This window comes from Thamnophis sirtalis, unplaced genomic scaffold, assembly GCF_051295495.1.
Source record: "Thamnophis sirtalis isolate CommonGarterSnake01/CBP01778 unplaced genomic scaffold, rThaSir2_p1.2 scaffold_3, whole genome shotgun sequence".
Classification (NCBI taxonomy): domain Eukaryota; kingdom Metazoa; phylum Chordata; class Lepidosauria; order Squamata; family Natricidae; genus Thamnophis; species Thamnophis sirtalis.
In genome coordinates this window covers 96,153,437-96,174,408 of record NW_028261383.1, presented here as the reverse complement: position 1 = coordinate 96,174,408, position 20,972 = coordinate 96,153,437, and the positions used below count along the sequence as shown (strand labels likewise).

The window sequence follows — 20,972 nt, the reverse complement described above, 5'->3', positions numbered from 1 at the left end:
TGTTGCTCGTGGCAGTGTAATTGCCATAATTTCCAGGAAGTGTAGGTACATTTCATGCTGGCTTGGAATTCCGAGAACTATAGTTCAACACGCCTAAGAGGCACTGGGTTGGAGAAAGCTGGTCTATAGAATAGGGTAAACCTACTAAATCTTCAGATTCAAGTATAACAAGTTAGGGGCAGGGTGCCGAGCATATTTATGGAATTCTTCCAACCTTTAATGATCGCTCTGCTCTGGGTCCCGTGAGCCAGAGGGATCCATCCAGATGCCTTTCCCTAAGGTATTTTTTCCCCCCTCAACAGCTTCCATCTAGATCCTTTCGAACTGGATTTTTATTTTTATTTTGTATCATCATCCTCCTCCATGCCTGATTTCTGTCATGTTCTATTCTGCTGATGGACAGACTGACAGAATCCTAGGGCTTTTACAAAAAATTGTTTCCCACATTCTGCTGGATTGAAAGAATAGAAAAGTGTCTCAGAGTTTCAGTGTCATTTTTATCTTCGGCTGTTTGTTAGGCTGGTCTCTGATTTCTAGAGCTTTAGTAGAAAATCCCTTTGCATACTTCCCAGATCATTTCCTAGACTGCAGTTGTGCCTTATTTATAAAAACAGTTTTATGTGGATCCATGTAAAAGTTAGATGGCATTTTCATGCAAACAAATATGATTGTAATATGTTAGGCTCACTAACCTTTCACCACGACATAGCTCCAGGGATAGCATTCTCATTTGACTACACTAAGAAAAAATGATATACATATACCTGCATGTAACATAACTTCATGTTAGTAATAGGGGTGTTTAAATGCAGAGGTGATATTCAGCAGATTCTGACCAGTTCTGGAGAACTGGTAGCGGAAATTTTGAGTAGTTTGGAGAACCAGTAAATACCACCTCTGACTTGCCCCGCCCCCATCTATTCTCTGTCTCCCAAGTCCCAGCTGATTGGGAGGGAATGGGGATTTTGCAGTAACCTTCCCCTGGGGTGGGGAGAGAATGAAGATTTTACAGTATCCTTCCCCTGCCATGCCCACCAAGCCACGCCCACCAAGCCATGCCATGCCCACAGAACCAGTAATATTTTTTTTGTATCCCATCACTGTTTGAATATATGTTCTTTGTGTGTTCCCTTTTAAGAATATCTAGTCAAAGGTAAAGGTTTTTATGTGTATTCATTTGAACATCTGAACCTCATTTAAAACTTGGATGCACTTGTACATATTAGAAGGAAACAGCCAATCCAGTTTACTTGGTTAAAGGGTTTAACATCTTTTTATAATCAAAAAAGCTAAATATTTTAAGGAGTTAAGTGGGTTTTATTTATGAAGATTGTGTAATTCCAGCTTTTATTCGCTGAATTAATATATATATCGTTTAGGGCAGGGATGTCAACTTACGACCCGTGAGGTGCTTAAATCTGGCCCATGAGACCGCTGTTTCCAAACAGAGAAGGACTAGCCCACAGTGCCACTGCCTGAGAAAATGGAGCTTGGGAGGGCTGCGCAAAGAGGCCCTTTTCGCTGGCAGAGGGCTGCAGGATGCTGTCACAGCCAAAAATGGAGCCCGGGGGCCCGCACTGGGCCCCTGGGCTCCTTTTTCATTGGCAGATGCTAGCAAAACAAACCAGTAGCAAAAGTTAACCCACCCAGCCCCACCTGGGCCACCAGAGGTACCCCTCACATAAGTGATGTCGAGCTGGCCACGCCCAGGGTGGTTTTCAGCCAGTACGCATTGATACGTCTGTACCCATTCGTGAAATTTAGTGTGTCTTCAGTTGGAGTGAGAGAGACAAGAAAAGGAAGGAAGGAAAGAAAGTTTGAGAGACAAGAAAGAAGGAAGGAAGAGAGGAAGAGAAAGGAAGGAAAGAAAGAAAGAGGGAGAGAGACATACAAGAAAGAAGAAAGAAAGAAAGAAAGAAAGAAAGAAAGAAAGAAAGAAAGAAAGAAAGAAAGAAAGAAAGAGAAAGATAACTTATGATCACAATTGAGCCCAAAATTTTGGTTGCTAAGCTAGAGCATTGTTAAGTGAGTTTCATCACATTTTCCAACTTGGCCACGCCCACTCAGTCTCATGACCGCCAAGCCACTCCCACAAAACAGGCCACACCTACAGAATAGGTTCTAACAAATTTTGAAACCCACCACTGGCCATGCCCATCATGGCCATGCTCACCTTCCCCCTCCCCCCCCCAAAACAACACTGGTGCAGCCCTCAAACATAATTCTTCAATGTATTCATCAGAACCAATATCAACTTTATGAAGTGAGCTATTTCTCTGTGCATGCTTAGACAAAATTGTTACGTTTCTTTCTCAGCCTCTGCGTTTTTCTCTCTTTCATACACATCCACAAAAAAATCCAGCAGGTAGAATAAAAGAAATGCAATTTTAAACATTTCTAAAACTTTAAAATCAGAAAATCAAGATTTTAGATTCTGATCCCCCAAATCAGTCTGTATCTGTTGTGGGTCTACAGTCAAATCTTAATAACAAAACTGGACAGCAGCATGGCCAAATCTTGCTGAAAAAGAGTATTTCAGGATTGGCATATGAGTACAGTAGTTAATGCTTGGAAAAAACTACTACGTGTCTACATGTGCTTTTGTGTGTGTGTGTGTGACTGAGTGTGTGTGTGATGTTCTTCCATGGAATTCATGGTATGATTTAGGAAATTATTTAAGTGGAATCTGTCAATGTCAGAATTCTGCTTATGACCTAATCCAGCTATACTGACTTTCTATTGAGAAAAACACTGGTTGTATAGAATATATGTTGTATAAAATTAAATACATTGTAGAAAATTAAGAAAGGCTTCTCATAGAAAATTCAGAAATTTTCCAAAGGAAAACATGTTGAAAATGTTACTTGGTGTCAAATAATTGAATTTACACAAGAAACAAGATTAATGATGCTCTGAAGTTGATGTTATTTATTTTAATATTTGTTGAAATTAGTCTGAATTCACAATTTCTAATAAAAATAATAAAGTATGTAATCTTTTAATGATTTTTTTAAAAGTGGCTTCAAATGTACAGACCCATTTAAAACCCTTGCATTTTATTTTCATTCATCTTTTTTACTTAGAATTGTCCTTTGGATTTAAAACACAAATAAAATTATATGAAAATCATTTGGGAAATATTGAGGGGGCTGCAGGACTGCACATTCTTACTCAGGAGTAAGCCCCATTCAACTCAGTTGGACCTGCTTTTGAGTAGAGTTTCATATTGCTAGTTCATAGGGCTTGTACGCTACCTTACTGTCAGGAACCCAAGGGTGTGTACATAGCATTCATTCTTGTAAATTTCCCTGGAAACAACCTTGTGAGGTAGGGTTGAGCTGGGTTGAGAGACAGTTTGAGTCATAGTCACAGGCAGAGAGCTTTTGTGATCAAGGGTGGGGGGGAATCTGGTCCAGCCTGGTTTAGTCAAGAACCTTTATCACTATCCCACACTGAAGTAGGAACACTCTCACAGAGGATTATGAGTGCCTTTGACGGTTTGCTTTCACCATAGCCTGTGCTGCCCCAAAGAGCGGTTATAAAACCTTGTTTACAGCTAGGAACTCATTGGTGTGCAGAAGTCTTTGAAACTGGGGCCTTTTTGCTGGAAACATTAAGGAACCTTTACAGAGCCAACAGTGCCTGCTTTGTTCTTACAGAAGATCCGAGCTTGGAGAAGAAGCTTTCAGGGTGTGTGTGTGTGTGTGTGTCCGCGCGTGTGTGTGTGTGTGTGTGTAGGGAGGGAAGAAGAGGGGGGGAGAAGGAAAGGGAGGGAAGGAAGGAGAGGGGGAGAGAAGGAGAGGGAGAAAACAATATCTTCTTTAAGTTAATACTTACTGGAGTTCTTCCCTGATGAGCAAGCAGGGTGAGAAAAAAAGCATCATGGGAAGCTTAATGCCCTGGCTTGTGCTAAATAATAAATCAGGCACTCAGATGAGGGCCCTGCATGGTTAAACAGTAATCGCTTTATTTTCCTGCTGAAATATACATGCATGTATGCAAGCAAGGCGGAGCTGGGATTGGCTGGCGGCCTCATTGCAGATCCAGGTAGCATCTACTGACAGCTCTGGGTCATGTGATGGCTGTTAGGGTGGCTTTTCCACTCCCAGGCTGAGCTTGTCAGCGAGGGGGTTGGTCCCCGGCATCTTGCAGCTTCCAAGAATGTAGGAAATGAGTAGAGAGGAAGAGAGGGGGGCTGCTTTGTTGCCTTCCTCCCACCACTCACTCTGCCTTTCTGACCTACCCCAGACTGGAGAGGCGCAGGATTGTCACACACACACACACACACACACACCGCCCCGCCGGCAAGGAGCCTTATCACGAGGCTCTGCCTGTCTTGGTTTCCCTAAAGGAGGAGAAGAGATTAAATGGACCTTTGCGGTCAGCCTTGGCTGCCGAGGGGGACTTAGCCTGCTGATGAGTGAGATTGGGCTTCTGCAGTCAGACTTCCCAGGAGGAGACAAAGGAGGTGGGGTACACTACAATCGTGGTTGCTGTAACCCACGTTCTGAAGCAACCCACAGGATGGAAAGGCAGGCTGTCCATCGTGAAAATACAGAGCAGCATCTGTCTGTGAATGGCCAGATTTTTCTTCAGGGCTTTCCGGGTTTTCTCTCTCAGGAATCCCTGCCGCTGACTTTTTCCTCTCTCTCTTCTTTGGGGGAATCCTGACTCCGAGAGAAGCTTCCTTCTGTATCTGTGGGGTTGCCTCCTCTTTTTTTCCCCCCTTTTTGTGCTACAGCGTGGAAACGGCTTGTGTTTTTGTTAAATTCAGACTTCTCAAGCTGTCACCTGACAGTCTTGTGGTTCTGGATGAATGTGGATCATTTCTATTATTAACCTGATTTGGTAGCTGATCATAATAACAAGAGTTGCAGAAATTCTGAAAAGTGGAACCCGCTTGAGGGACAGAGATGCTTTCCAGGTATGATTAAAATACTGTGGTATTTGGGCTATGTTTATTAATCTGCTTTTTTATAAAAAAAAAATCTTGTGTTACAATAATTAACACCAGTAGCACAATCCTTATTCAGAAGTAAACCCCTTTGGACTGACTTCTAAGTAGCTTCTTTTTTTAAAAAATTGTTCTTATAAAGAGATTTTAATCCTGAGGGCTGATTCTTGTTTAGGTCAGACTGCTTACACAGCAAGGACTATTCCCTAAAATAATTAACTGGTAAAAGTGTTCCGTGCATGCATTAAAGCTTTTAGAATTGTGAAAGATAAAGTGGATACTTTGTAAGTCCTCATATGTTACACAGATTTATAGGGCATGTTCTTTTGAAAATTAAACATTTTTGAATTATGGGGCGATGCATTTAAGCACGTGGCTAACTTTTCCCCTGTCTTGAACATAATTTTTTAAAAAGCTTAACTTGAGCTGGATTAATCCCCATTATCATGTTAATACGTTTTCTGCCACAGTAGTTGAACAAGAAAAGAATCTATCAGAATCTATATAATCTACCTTAAAGGATGCTGTTATGTTGCTTTTTTTAAAAAAAAGGAAAATGGGAGAGCAAGCTGGAGAGCTTGAATCTAGAAGGCAAGCAGAGATGGAATTTGAATAGGTCCCTGGATAGTAGCTAGATGTGTGTGAAACGCTTTGAGTTTGAAGTGTTTTGGGCACAAGCTCTTGTAGCTCAAGTTGTTCCAACTATTTTGGGGAGTGTTTGAGACCTCTTTTGAATTCAGATCAAATACTTGTTTTGAAATGTTTCTGGGATGGTTGGAACAACCCATTACAAATCCAGAACAGCTGTTTCAAAATTGAAATATTTTGTATACCCTTACTTAGAGGCTGAAAAGAAAAACCCAAAGGGAAAAATTTGGAGAGGAAAGACCTAACAATTGGGAGAAAATTGTGGAAACAATAAGAGGGGGAAATCAGGCTGAGAATATTGAGCATTAAGGCATATAAACATTTAGAGACAGATTAAAATATGTTTAATTATTTCTTTTTAGAAGGCTGTTGGATGAGGTATGGCAAAATATCTGTATTCTATGTAAAACAAATAAAAGGTTTTTGAGTTAAGCAGGTACAGCTAAAGTAGTTGTTGAGTAAATGAAATTCAGTTGTCTGATGTTTATTTATTAAATTTATATTCCACAAGTGGCATGACTCCCAGCCACTCTGAGCAGTTTTCAATTATTAAAACATTTGGAAACAAAAAAGAAATGCAAAAAATACAAAAACAATGCAAAAGAACAACAATGGTAAATAACCCAGATAACAAACACAGAAGGGAACAGAAAAGGAAAAAGGGGTACCGGATGGCTCTCCCAAAGCTTGGGCAAAAAAATGGTGTTAAAGGGTGGGAGATGTTCAAATTTTGATATGGGTGAGACTCATTCCAGAGGGCAGGCACTGCTACAGAGAAAGCACACTTCCAGACAGGATGTATATCAGAGGTCAGCAACCTGTGTCTCTGGATCCCCATGTGGCTCTTTCATCCCTCTCCTGTGCTAGAGGACACCGTGTTAGGACTCTATGGTGGGGGGAACCGGACTTCCGGTTGGCAGAGGAAAAAGGAAATCATGCTAGGAGGAGACTCTGTGGTGGGGGAATCGGACTTCCGATCGGCTCCAGAATTGAACAGGGGGCTTCCAGTTAGGACCTTTGTGACTCTTTGAGTGTTTAAGGTTGCCAAACCCTGGACAGATGGTATTGCTAATTGATGGAGCCCAAATTGTACCAATCTGCCCAAATAAACCAGTTGAGTAGATATTATGGGAGACAGGCAATATCTTAAGTAATCAAGACTTACCATATAGCGTTTTACAGGTAACAACCAACACCTTGAATCACACCTGGAAATAAACTGGCAACAAGTACAGATAGCAAGGCACAGGTGTTGCATAGGCATTTAGGGCCTTGCCCATCACTGCCTTCACCATTGCATTCTGGACTATCTGAAGTTTCTGGGTGGTCTTTAAGGACAGTCTTATGTACAGCATGTTACAGTAGTTAAGCTGTGAGGTGACCAAGGCATCAGTGACTGTCTCAATCTAGGAAAGTGCATAACTGAAGCTGGGCGAAAGCCTTCCTGGCCATAGCTGCCATTTGAGCAAGAGTTGTTACAATACAAAAAGACTCCCAAACTGCGCACCATCTTTGAATGAGGAAGTGCAACTCAATCCAAGGTCATAGTTTGTATATCCCAAGATCTGGGCAATCCAAATACCTACAAAACATTCAATTGGGGTTGGATTGAGTTCGGAGATGGCTCCTTCCTATGTCAGACCCACACAGCTTTCAGGCATTGGGACAGAAGTTACCACAGTAGCCTCACTTCTATGGTCTAGAATTGAAAGATATAATTAATATCAGCATGGTATCAAATTGATACCGAAGCGGCAGATGATCTTGCCACTGATTTCATGTGGATATTGAAAAGTAGGGGAGAGTGAATAGAAACTTGTGGTACTCCACAAGTAAGGGGCCTGTAGGACAATCTTTCATCACCAGCCAACAATGACTTACTTGAGTAGATTTAAAATCCAGTAGTATTCACAGACTCTATCTGAATCCAGTGTTGATATAAATACCCAATATAAAATATTTTATTTAAAAAGTATGCTGAGCCTCAGAAATGAAAAAGCATTAAAAAAAAACAGATTGTAAGTTGTCATAGAATCAGAAGCTAGAGTTAAGTGAGGAGTTTTCAATATGCAGCATCCTTCATCATTGTATTATGCTTATTGAGCCTAATATGCCAAACATATTGTGCTAATAAAATTAACCTAGAGGTTGTGAGTACTTTCTCCCAATTATATTGTTTTGTTTTTAAATCTGATGACTGCTTTTCTATTAACCCGTGTTCTCCATGCTACCAGTTATGAATTTTATCATTAAAGCCGCATACATTAAATCACTTTTCACAACAAGAAATTTAAGCAGTTTATTCTTTCAGTAGCCAAATTGCTTGTGATTAATGGTGAATTTTTGGATTGCACTCATTTGGGTTAAAGGCCACTGGCATTATTATCATATATATGTGTATGTGTGTGTGTGTATTGTAAGGGTAATTCTTCTGCCCTCTGCTTTCTTACCAACCACCTGTGGATTTCAAATTATATTTCAGCAATTACTCAAAGAAAGGACAGATTTTCAAGGTGCTACAATGTCTGTATTCTAATGTTGAGTCATACGCCTATTTTCAATCTACTCTTTTGCCACAAACCCTCTGCATATATTACCAATCACAAATGTGACACCTCGAATTAAAATGCGCATTCACGTGCTATGGAACGAATATTTTTAAAATCTACTGTATTCTAAATCCAAATTCACAATCCTAAACCTTGCCGTATTACTTATCGTACATATATCAGCATCGTAAAAATGAATGATACATGCAACGAAGTGTAATTAGATTGCTTCTACTTAGCAAAAGGTAGCTGCTTTCTCTGTCTATTAGGATGTATTGTAGCTGAATGAGTTGTAGTGCATATCCTTTCAATTGTGTTCAGCAGTGAGCATTGCTGGAAAAAGCCAAGGTACCATATGAAATGGACTAGGAACCTGTTCTGGCATAAATGTTCCTATCAGTGTTCTAAAAAGGTGCTAACATGAAAGGCATGCAGTACAGATAAGCTGGCGTAAACTAAAAATAACATTTGCGTAGATGTCCTTAAAAATAGTTTGGACCAGTGATTCATTGCCAGGCAGTTTTCATAACTTTAGTTAATATTCTGTTGGAACAAATAGTCTTGGTTGCTGTAACTTTCTAGATCAAAGCCACTGTAATTATGCATTATGATACTATTAGATTTCCTTTTGAAAGCCTTAAATCTGGTTTGCGGATACTTCCCGTAGCAAATATTCTAAAATTATTTAAAAACATTTATCTTGTAGACAGAATTCATCAGCTGTCCATTTAGCACCCAGCTGACCTTGACTAATCTGGGAATAAATGGGATCTGATTAGTACTTGGATGGAGAATCACCAACCTCTTAGCTAGACTGGGAAGGGGAAAATACATCCCAGAAGAAGACAGTGACAAACCATTTCCGTAAGGCTGCCAAAAATATTGCATGAGTCAAGCTTGACTGGAGGGCATATTTACTTTTTAGTTGAGAAACTTAGTTGGATTAAAGGAGTTGTAAAATTAAGATACACCTGTTTGCTCTTTTCTTTCCGTAGAACAGGAACAATAGGCACATGATGAAGAATAGGTCTGGAGATCATTGTTGAAATAATTGTAAATTAATATTTTGGTGTGATAAATACAAATAAGAAATGGCATATTTTTCAGGTTTATAAACAAATGCCAACAAGACAGGATTTAGAATAGTTACTGTATTTTTCGGAGTATAAAATGCACCTTTTTTCCTCAAAAAAAGATGCTGAAAATCTGGGTGCCTCTTATACATCGAATACAGTATTTTTTGCCTCCCGAAGTCCCGCCCCCTTCACAAAAATGGCTGTGCATACCCTTATGGAGGCTTTCAGAGAACTCCCAGGGGTTGGGGAAGGCAGAAATGAGTAAAAAATGAGCTGGTTTTTTGCCCTCCCAGCCCCCAGCAGTACTATAGAAGCCTCTATAAGACTATGCATGCAATTTGTTTGACAAAAAACGGGCCCATTTTTGTGAAAAATGGGCCATTTTTGCTCATTTTCTCCCCCCCTCCCCAGGAGCACTCTGCAAGCTCCACCAAGGCTATTCATGCCTTTTATTTGGAAAAAAAAAACGGGCCCATTTTCACAAACAACAGGCCGTTTTTGGGAGGTTTGCAGAGTGCAAAAACTTTTTTTTTCCCTTTCGGAAATCTCTTTAGTTAGAGTGATTGATGAGAATTAGATTGATCAAGTGGTGTGCCAGCAGAAACAAGTCTTAGGTGCTGCAGGTTGTCAGCGATTTCCTTCTCCAGCACATGGATAAATACACCTAGAAACATCTACCTACCTACCTACCTACCTACCTACCTACCTACCTACCTACCTACCTACCCACTCTCTCTCCCCCTACCTATCTACTTTATTTCCCTTTCTCTATCCCTCTCTCTATGTACCTACCTACCTACTGTATTTCTCTCTCTTTCTCTCCCTCTCTATCCCTCTATCTACCTACCTTCTTTTTCAAAAATTTGCCTCTTCAAAACCTTGGTGCGTCTTATACTCCGGTGCGTCTTATACTCCAAAAACACGGTAATAATTAAATATTTCTATAAACCAGCATTTTTTAAACTTGGTAACTTTAACATGTAAAGAGCATGCTGGGAGTTGAAGTCCACATAGCTTAAAGCTGTCAAGTTTGAAAAACACTGATCTAAACTATGGACAATTGGGTCCATTGGGATTTTGTTTTTCTTTTATTGTTAAAGAAGATGGTATCTAAAGACCCCAGATGTCTTTATAGTTGAAAAACCTTGTATTAAAAATGCTACATAGAAAGGAATAAAAGAGCTAATCAGAGATGGGTTGCTATCAGTTTGCACCGATTCGGGCGAACGGGTAGTAGAATGTTGGCTTGGGTCGCAGAACCGACAATGACACAGGATGGCCATGCCTCCAAACCAGTTCCCTGGTCACCGTGGCATGGTTTTTTGGGGGGCATTTTTAGTGTTCTGCGCATGCACAGACTTATTTACGGGCAATTGCGCACGCACGCACGCACTGAACCGGCAGTAACACCAGCAGCAACCCACCCCTGGAGCTAATGATCTCAGTAAGGAATTGGGGATGTAATTTGTATGATCTAAGTTAAAAGTATTCAATATTTTCTTTTAAAAAAAAAAACAGAATCTTTTAACAGTTCAGAGTACCAAAGGACACATTTTACCATAACTTGTAAATTCCCCTTGTTAGCAAATCAGTTGCTAATTTTTTTTGATAGGGGATCAACATCATCCTCTATGAACTGAAAAATCTATATAGGCCACTTCAGTATGGAGAATGATAGGAAATAAAAATTGGAGATCCGCATGCCAATTTTGCTTAGCTGTTAAATTCTATTTGATCTAGTTGCTCTCCTCAACCAAGCCATCTCTCAGGATTGTTGTGAGAAAAAACTCTTAGCCATTTGGAATATAAAGATATAGACAGATAACAATATTTTAAATAGTTTAGTATAGCTACATTATTCTCAATTGTCTATATCAGGGATCAGCAACCTTAAATACTCAAAGAGCCACAAAGGTCCTAACCGGAAGCTGACCAGAAGTCCAGTTCCCCCACCATAGGGTTTCCTCCTAGCACAGCATCCTTTTTCCTCTGCTGATTGGAAGTCCGGTTCCTACCCCCCCCCCCAACCATAGAGTATCATCCTAGCATGGCGCCCTTTTTCCTCTACCTGTCCTAACCAAAATCCCTATCAACTGTGGAACTGACTGGAGACGGAGCTGCAGTAGAGGGATGAAAGAGCCACATGCAGCTTCAGAGCCACAGGTTGCCGACCCCTGCTTTATATAATACTTTAGTCTTATTATATGTTTTATGTTGTATGAACCAATAAAATGAAATAAGAGGGAACAATACATTGGAATTGCTCTTCCTCTTATTTGCAATATGTCTACTGTGTTTCCAGCCAGATTTGTTTGCTGCCATTTAAAATCCATTTTCATTTTAAGTGAGGATTTGGAACCAGCGTATACATTTTAATCTGGTTCTTATGTAGATTTGATCAAAAATCCTTATTCAGATATTTTTTTCTAACTGGATGATACATAATGGTTATTAATTTATTCTACATTTACAATTTAATAATGGGTCAGATATTTAGAAATAATGCCTATCCCCAATCCTTATCAAAATACTGTCCATTTTTGGCTTTTCCCTTTTGAATTTTCAGATTAAAGCTTGGAGATAATAAAGTTTTACAAATGTGGAATTAAATATAAGCTTTTAAAGCACAACTCATAATTCACTTATATATATATGAAAAAAGCCCTAAACATTTCTTCAGTTGCATTCAAAATTTGGAGGAGATCATATCTCTTGGTGAAGTGTAATATTGCATTTGATGAAATAATTGCTTTTATGTTAGGCACATTCACATGTCTGCAGACATGCTTCTAGGACAGCTGTGAGAATCCCGTTGTCTGGCTCTTTTGTATCCTTGTTGATCTTCCTGAATGTCTTCCTCTGCATTTGCCACTTCCTTTTTCTTTGGATTCCTGGGATGATGCTGCAGCTGCCAAAGAATGTTTATAGGCGAAATAAGAGTCATATTGTGTAATGCCGATAATAGTCTGCTGGAATAAATTTATTCCAGCCCAGAGGTAGTTAAAATATCATGAACATAGCTGGAGAAGTAACCCAGTTCACTGTAGTTGAATAACATATGCTGATAAATGCAGCAGAATTCTCTGTTTGGTTCATTTGCCTCTGAAGAGGTTTTTAGACAGTGTCTAAAAGTCAGTGTCCAAAAGCTGGTCAGTTGAGTCCACATTCTAATCTAGAGTGGGTAGGAGAGCATCAGAGGTGGCTTCCTAAAACAAATGATGTAAGTAACAATGGAGGGAAAGCTTGAGGAACATGGCTGCTGGAATTCTTTCCAACCTCACAACTGGCACTGGCCATAAAAAACACCTCTGTTTGTGCCATATTGCATCAGTAATGAGAATTTGTTATGTCTGCCTTTGTTGGTATGTATGTGTCTTCTGGAAAGAACAGGATGGACTCCACATGATGTGCTTTGTTTCAGGATAGAGGCAGGGAGCTCAGAATGGAAAGGTTACTAATATTTATGATCTGTTATTAATATATGATGTTCAATTGTTTCTTCTGCAGAGATGCATTCTGGGAAATATGGTGATTTTCCCCCCCCAGCCTATTTTTGAACTAGAATTTTATTTTGTCAGCTTCTCTCCCTATGCCAAATCCAATCCTGCTATTGGACAAGGAAATTAGAGGTAAAGAAAGTAAAGAAAGATCAAGAGAAATCATCATTTCTCTCATTCTGCACTAATTAGAGCACACCTAGAACATAGGAAATGCACAGACAAACTACAGTGTGTCCAAAGATGACCAAGATGATTAAGAATCAGGAAGGAAAAACAAGAAGAAAAAGCTTGCCAGGATTGGTTAGAAACATTGAATATTCTGAACCAGGAGAAAAGAAAATTGGAAAGAGGCATGACATGTCTTCAGATAACTGGGAGAACTTAGGGCAGAGTTGTTCAGAATCATTCTAGAAGTTAGAACTTGAATTAATGGTGTTAAGTTGCCCCAAAGTAGATTTTGGTTAGGTAACAGGAAAAATATTCCAACAATAAGATCTGTTTAAAATGGAACAGACTGCCTTGGAAAGCAAAAGGCTCACCTTTACTGCAGGTGCTTATACAGACTAGATGTATATCTCTCAGGGGATAATATAGGAGTGAATCAGTGGTGGGATTCAAAATATTTTACTACCAGTTCTGTGGGTGTGGCTTGGTGGACGTGGTGAGGCTCGGTGGGCATGGCAGGGGAAGGATACTGTAAAACAGTGATGATGAACCTTTTTGGCACCGAGTGCATGCGCACACTGGAGCACCGGAAACCCGAAGACCAGCTGGTCAGTGCACATGAACACAGAGGCTAACTGATCAGCTGGTTTACGGAGTGCGCATGTGCGCTGGCCAGCTGGTCTTTGCACGCGCCAGAGCCCCGGAAATCCAAAGACTAGCTGATCTTTGGGTTCCCAGCCCTCCGGCACATGCAAAGACCAGCTGGCCAGTGCACATGGATGCACGGGAAACCAGAAGACCAGCTGACAATAGCACACAGAGAGGACTGCATGCTACCTCTGGCACACATGCCATAGGTTCACCATCAGGGCTGTAAAAACTCCATTCCCTTCCCCCTCCAGGGGAAAGTTACTGCAAAATCCCCATTTCCTCCCAATCAGCTAGGACTCGGGAGGCAGAGAATAGATGGAGGCGGGGCCAGTCAGAGGTGATGTTTACCAGTTCTCCGAACTACTCAAAATTTCCGCTATCGGTTCTCCAAAACTGGTCAGAACCTGCTGAATACCACCTCTGGAGTGAATTCCTACATGGGCTGAATTAAATGATTTTTTTCATTCTGTGATTCCATTATTTTCATGCATAGTATTTCACGATTTACAGGATATTTTGGGATCTGACATTATGGTTGGAGTTGGGAAATTGGGAGTGGTCAATCTTTGGTCTCTAGCATAATTTTTCCATTATTTCTTTCAATGGCTTTAGCCATGGCTTAGAGTGGAATGGGCTTCCCTTTAGTATTGAATACCATTGAATATAATATAATACAGTATTGTATTTATGGAATTCTTTATTGGGTAAAGCAACAGTGCAAAGCAGACATGTTTTGTTATTTCTTTTCTCTTTGGTGGTCGTAGGAATTAAATTGAATTCTCGCCTTTCGTTTCTATGCTACTTTTTTCTGTGATTCAGGCCACAATACATTTCTTTTATGCTTCCTCCTTGGGATGGCAGACAACCTTGCCTCTAAAGTAGTTAGGGAATTATCTTGGCATTTTTTGGCCTGAACCTCTGTTTTTTGTCTCTTGTGTTTTCTCAGAGGGGATTTACAATAGGATAGTTCAGTGAGATGTGCTGTTCACTTTTGATCATTATGAAACAAATGGGTTAGCTGTGGGAATTCTATGATCATAAAACATCTTTGTGGGAAAGTATTTATTATAAAAGATGCAAGGCAAGAAGAACCAATAAGAAACCTTTTTGAAGCTCTTTATCCCCATAGCTCTTTCTATTAATAACAATTCTGCTTTTAATGCATATTTTGCAATAGCATTGCACTGTGTATTAACAAGAGTGATGTCATATTACTGTTAAAGTTACTGATAAAGTTTGATACATTTACACCAATGTTCAAAAAGAGATATCCTGTTTGGCTCATTAATTGTTGTGATTGTCACTATCACCATAATCTCTTCTTGTTAGTATAAATGTCTAGTTAGACATTTAGTTAATGAACTTAATAATGCCACAACTAATGTGAAATTCTTTTCTCCCCCACCCTATCTTTTTAAAGCTGGCCTTTGCCGGAGTTTAATCCAAGTCAGATCCGACTGATTGTGTACCAGGACTGTGAAAGAAGAGGACGAAATGTTTTATTTGATTCCAATGCCAAGAGAAGAACTGAAGATGTGTCAATCTCGGTGAGCAACCTAATTCATTAAAACATAATATATTTGGCACACTGTTTTTCAAATACTACGTGCTTAATCCATGTAGGTTTTAACATTAAAATGTTTGCACTGGTAACTGCACTTTTAAGGTAAATGTTTATTATTGCTATGTTTAAAATGATTGCATTCACCCATTAGGTATATGCACAAATCACTAAATTGTTCCTGGAATGGTTTTGTATGGAGGACGTTTGTCATGGTCTGGGCTGGGAATATAATGTAGCGAGACTTCTCAACATTTCATTCTTGAATTTGCAAGCTTTTTAAAATCCCACAATATATTACCATTTCACTGCTTGTTCTAAATTAATATTAAATATTAATATTCGAAGGGTTAGATACTGTCTATCTTGAATACAGTTTGACTCCAGGTAATTATCCTGGATACAGTATATCAGTATAATTTGCTTGGCAGCAGTTCAGAAGTGATTTGTCATTGCTTCGTCTAGGGTAGGTTTTTGATAATGTAGTCTAAAACTCTGCTATTTCCTTGCAATCTCTCATCCTACTACAAGTCCAATGCTGCTTAGCTCTTTTGAGATCAACAAAGGTCAGTTGGTACTGTTAACTATAATGCCCCTTGTCCTTAATGGCTTAACTGTGATACTACTCCTTTTAATCTACTTCTTTATTAGTTCTTAAGTTCTCTTTTGGTTAATATCAAGGTTTGTCCCAACCACTTTCAAATAAAAAATAAAGCAAAAGGACAATAGGAATTTTGAGGGCATTTTCTAATAGCTGCTATTCCTAAATCATGATGGTAATTGTTTGGCCATAAACAGATTGAAGAAACACAGATTGTTGACTATATTTCTTTAAGCTGCAATGCTGTATACTTAAAATGAAGACTCTATATCTGTATCTGTATCTATATCAACTTTTTAACAAAAATAAGCCAATAACTGACAACCAAAGTTGAATTATCAGCTGGTAGGAAGTAGAAATGTTCTGATTACATATCTCAGCTAAGTGGCAAGTATCTCCCAACCTTTACTTGGCACTCTGTGCTAAGTTCCATCAGCATCCCACAACGGTTTTGCCCTTTGAAATAACACAGTATGTGGGGCAAATGTTTTCTTACTGTGAAAAGATCATCTGTTAACTGAATTTTAGAATTTCATGCCTTTGCTTTTTGACCCCCACATACTCAGTGATTTATATTGCCTTTTTAAAGAGAGTTTGCTGCATTTGGTACTAAACACAGTTATGTTTGGAACTGTTCATCAGTAAGACAGAAGAGATTTTAGGAGCATGTTTTAATTTCATTCCTCAGTCAACAAAGCATTGCCTTCTTAACTCTTACTAGGCTGAAGTGTTTTGCTTGGTGGGACATGTTACCATGTAAGAAAGTCCACCTTAGTTATGACAGAGCAAGACAAAATACTTCAAAGTATGGGCATTTAAAAGCACTTCTGATAAAAAGAACACTTCCATGCCAAAAAAACCCCAAAACCCATGTAGTTCACTATAAACTAAATTTTAAAAGGTGATTTATGACCACAGATGTTTACATAGTTCAGATCTTTTCCAGAGTCATCACTCATGTTCCAGTTTTAAGAGTCAAAATAGAAACAGTGCTGTTGCATGCTTGTGTATGCGTACTGAGTACATTAATACTGAACAAAGTATGTGATTAAACTTGGGTTGCTTATTATTGGCTTCTAAGTAATACCTGCAAGATCCAAGTCACACTGTTTCAGATTTGGAATGAGTGCTATGCATCTCAGAAAGTTTCAAAGATATCTGTCAATCATTAATAAATTATTTAACTAATTGGAGAGCAATATCAAATGAGGTGCCACGGAGATCAGTTCTGTGTCCTTTATTCCTCAATATTTTCATGAATGATTTCTAAAATAAGGTAGAAAGAAATGTTATCAGATCTGTAGATGATACAAAGGGTTAGCTAGACCAAAATAAGATTCAAAGTGACTTTGGTAGGTTTTGTTTCAATTTAGTAGTGCCTAATTGTGTTGAAAAGTTAGCTGAAGGAAATAGAACAAAATTTAACAAAGACAAAGGTGAAGTTCTTCTCTTATTAAACGAAAATTAAAAGTACAGATGTAAGATGACAGAAACCCACCTTTAATAGTACTTGTGAGAAATATCTTGGAAGAGTAATTGATTGCAAATTCTATATGAGTCAGAAATCTGATATGATTGCAGAAAGTATCAGCAGAAATACAACTTGCTTATCACAGGAGGTAACTGTTTCCTTCTGTTCTGCTATGGCCAGACCTCAAGTACTGTGGCCAGATTTGGGCAACACACACTTTAAGGAGGATTCAGAGAAATTGGACCAGCTTTAGAGAAAGGTGATGGAATACAATCAACTAGTATTTTGGAAATGGCTGGAAGTTGTCTGTGTGCATGTGCGTGTGCGCGTGTGTCTGTGTTTTAAATATTTAAATGTTTCAAAGTGCTGTGGCCAAAGAATTATTTGAAAACCAAGACCAGGATATTTGTCAAAAGGCCTAAAGGCCAATCCTGGAACACAGATAGCCACACGATTAGCAGGTCTCCTGTTTCAAATATTTGGAAGTCTTCATTCTGCTAACAGCAGGAAACTCATGGAGACTATGTTGTTGAAAATGCTCATCTGCCACCCTTAAAAGAAGAAATGGCAACTACATTCCTGCAGCACTCTCCTTGTCCTTCTAACTATGAGGGATAATTTATAGTCCACATGGAAAAAGAATTAGAATCTTCTCTTTGGGCTTTCTTCAGCTCTTCTACTTAGCATGGGATATGACTAATTTTTATTTATTGAATTTATAAGCCGCCCAATCCCAAAGGACTTCAGGCGGCTTACAAAGAAAAGGAAAAAAGAAAAGAAAAAAAATAAAAGAATAGTTTAAAATTCACAACACACATTCGATCTGATCAGGGCTGGACCTTAACCATAGGTCAATAGCCCCAGGCCTGCCGGAACAGCCAGGTTTTAACAGCTTTCCTGAAGGCCATGAGAGTGGGTAAGGTCCGGACCTCTGGGGGTAGCTGATTCCACAGGGTCGGAGCAGCCATAGAGAAGGCTCTCCTCCGGGGGCCCGCCAGCCGACACTGTCCGGCTGATGGCATCCGAAGGAGGCCCAATCTGTGGAATCTTATCGGCTGCTGGGAGGTGTGTGGCAGTAGGCGGTCTCGCAGATACGCTGGTCCTAAGCCATGTAGGGCTTTAAAGGTAATAACCAACACCTTGAATTGCGTCCGGAGACCAATTGGCAGCCAGTGCAGCTCGCGGAGGACAGCTGTAACATGGGTGTATCTCAGTCAGCCAAAACATTCATTAAATAGTGTGCAGCACACACAGAGCACCAAATGGAACTAGCCAGGCCCCAACCTTTATTGCCAATGAGCACAATAAGTATGTCTCCCTTCTATGGCATATTTAAACAATCTTGAAGTACCTAACCACCAAAGGGCCAATACAGGAAGGTCCCCTACTTGGAGATAATGCTGTGAGTCTGGACACAAAGAGACAATAGAGTATATACCTCTCCAGTGCCTGCATTACAGAGACATTTGTATTAGTCTCATCTCACCATTACTGCATAAATGTACAGGGCACACATGATAATTTTGTACCTCTCTGCTGCTCTCAGATACTAACCCTGCTACAACGTACAATTGCCAAATTCTATACACCAACATCAAGATCCAGCAAAAAAATGACCTGCACCATAAAACAGTCTTATTGAACATTTAACTTGTCATTCTAGACTGCTCTATATAGCTATAGATCTAGTTAGCCACATAATAACCTTTTATGCTCTCCTATGCCCATCTAATGCTCCTATCTCCTCTTTTGGAATTTTTTTAAAATTGAATATGTATGTGTACGTGCCCATTTTTTTTAACGTTTTATAATATTTTTAGACCAGTGTATTTTAATGCTTTTAATTGAGGGCACCCCACCCTCCTTATGCTGTTCCTTGATGGTAATAAAGGTTTGATTTGATAAGTAAAGAGCAACCTCCAGTTTTATCCAGTGTAAAAGCAATCAAGGATATGCTTTGTGTATTTACCTTGCTTATTTATTTTTAGTTGGTTGGTAAAGTCCAACATTTCTATGATTCAAGACAACGTATGACTAAGAAGTATAAAATCCTAACCAGAAAGAAAAAGAAATTGGAATGTAAAGAAACAAAGAACCGTGTACTGTATCATATGATGCTACAATAAATCTCCAGTCACAAGCAGGTGATGGTTTCGAAACTTCATATGAAAATGCTTCCAAAACAGTAGAGTCCAAAAGGCAAACCCTCACAAGACTTTCTTATCCTATAGCACTGAAGTACTGGGCTTTCCTTCATGGCGTGTAACACAATACCTCTGTTCTCAAGCCACAGTGAAAGGAGAAAAGCAAGAATGTCACTCTGTTCCTGTACTAGACTAACTGGGGAGGATTTCCTAATGAATTAAAGCATTTTGGAGAAGATGGTTACAGCCCTGAAAAGTGTATTATCTTCGATGGAATGTTCTCCTATTTGATCGCTTTGCCTGCAGTGGGCTGGACTTGTGTCCACTTGGAATTTCATTGTGATCCTGACATCATTGTTATTTTTATTATCTTGCAGTAGTAGTAGTAGTAGTAGTAGTACTGGTGGTGGTGGTGGTGGTGGTGGTGGTGGTGGTGGTGGTGGTGGTGGTGGTGGTGGAGGAGGAGGAGGAGGAGGAGGAGGAGGAGGAGGAGGCAAGAGTGTAAATAAGTCTGTCTCCTCCTGTCACCTGCATTTTGTCTGATTTTCCCTTGGACACAACCTTCAAAGTTAGGAGGACCTGAGTTTAATGGAGTTGATGTGCATTCATGTCACATTTATACAACCAGCACATTCCTGCCATGAATTTCACTCTGCTAGAAAAACTCAAATCTTTGTAATTGATGTGACTAGTGAGTAATTGGAGAAATTCTCAGTGAGGTAACAAAAAATGTGATTGCGACCATACAATGTTTTCATGAAAGCTAGTTCTGAAAATATGTATTTTAAGGTTTTAAATGACATGTAATTGTTTTTTGTGAACATTAAACTAGCTTTTATCCCAGTACTAAATTGTCTCAGTGCTAAATTTATTGAAAATATGTTGCATTCTGAAAGGAAATTCAACATATGCATGAAAGATGCATACATTTGTAATTTTAAAGAAAAGTACTATACATATGTATTCAATCTGTGCCAAATATTGTAATGTTTATATAGATGAAAGAAAAACCTTGTAAAAACCTTGACTTACTGTTTTTTATGCAGGTGCATGCTTGAACAATGTTCCATTTGAAAATATCTTATGCATACTCCCTCTCTCCCTCCTAAAAATATCAAACTATCCTTTTAAAATGTGAGTTTATGTGAAAGTAGTCCATTTCTCAGTTTCTAATGGACTGAGAAATTCTGCATGGCAGCTTATTTGTTTACAAGGGTTTTGGTTTTTTTTTTTTTGCTTGTTCCATCCACATCAGAATTGTTGCATAGTGTGTATAAGTTTATGTACCACATTTTGGGTGAGTGTGAGCAGCAGTATGTTGGCTACAGAGTAGTTTCCGGTTTAGAAATACTATCTTGCATAAAATAGTGTGAATGTGTCTGGGGCAAAAACTTGGCTTGGATGAGCCTGTGATACCTTGGCCAAAATGCTCCAAAATTGACCAGTTTAATTATTGTCATTAACAGGAAATGCTGCATGTGGCATAGGTGTGATTAAGGCTGGAAACCAAGTCTGTGTCTACTCTGTGTTACTCAAAATGTGATATGAAATCCTTGATTAGCTAAAGCTCTGTTGGGCAGCAGAGATCAGTGGGTTCAGTCTGGGGATGACCATATAGAATGTGAGCTTGGGAATTTCTGTTTTTCATCATT

General features: G+C 39.3%; 1 protein-coding gene across 3 annotated transcripts in view; it reads left to right on the top strand.

The window, feature by feature from the left end:
• FNIP1 (folliculin interacting protein 1) overlaps nucleotides 1–20,972 on the top strand; it is a 102,890-nt gene that overhangs the window by 32,102 nt on the left and 49,816 nt on the right. For 2 of the 3 annotated variants that reach the window (XM_014052001.2, XM_014051998.2), the window contains exon 2: nucleotides 14,964–15,090. In XM_014052001.2, the coding sequence (XP_013907476.2) occupies nucleotides 14,964–15,090 (127 nt within the window). Of the gene's footprint in view, nucleotides 1–3,949; nucleotides 4,925–14,963; nucleotides 15,091–20,972 lie in introns of those variants that run through there. The other variant, XM_014051999.2, reaches the window with a different exon arrangement.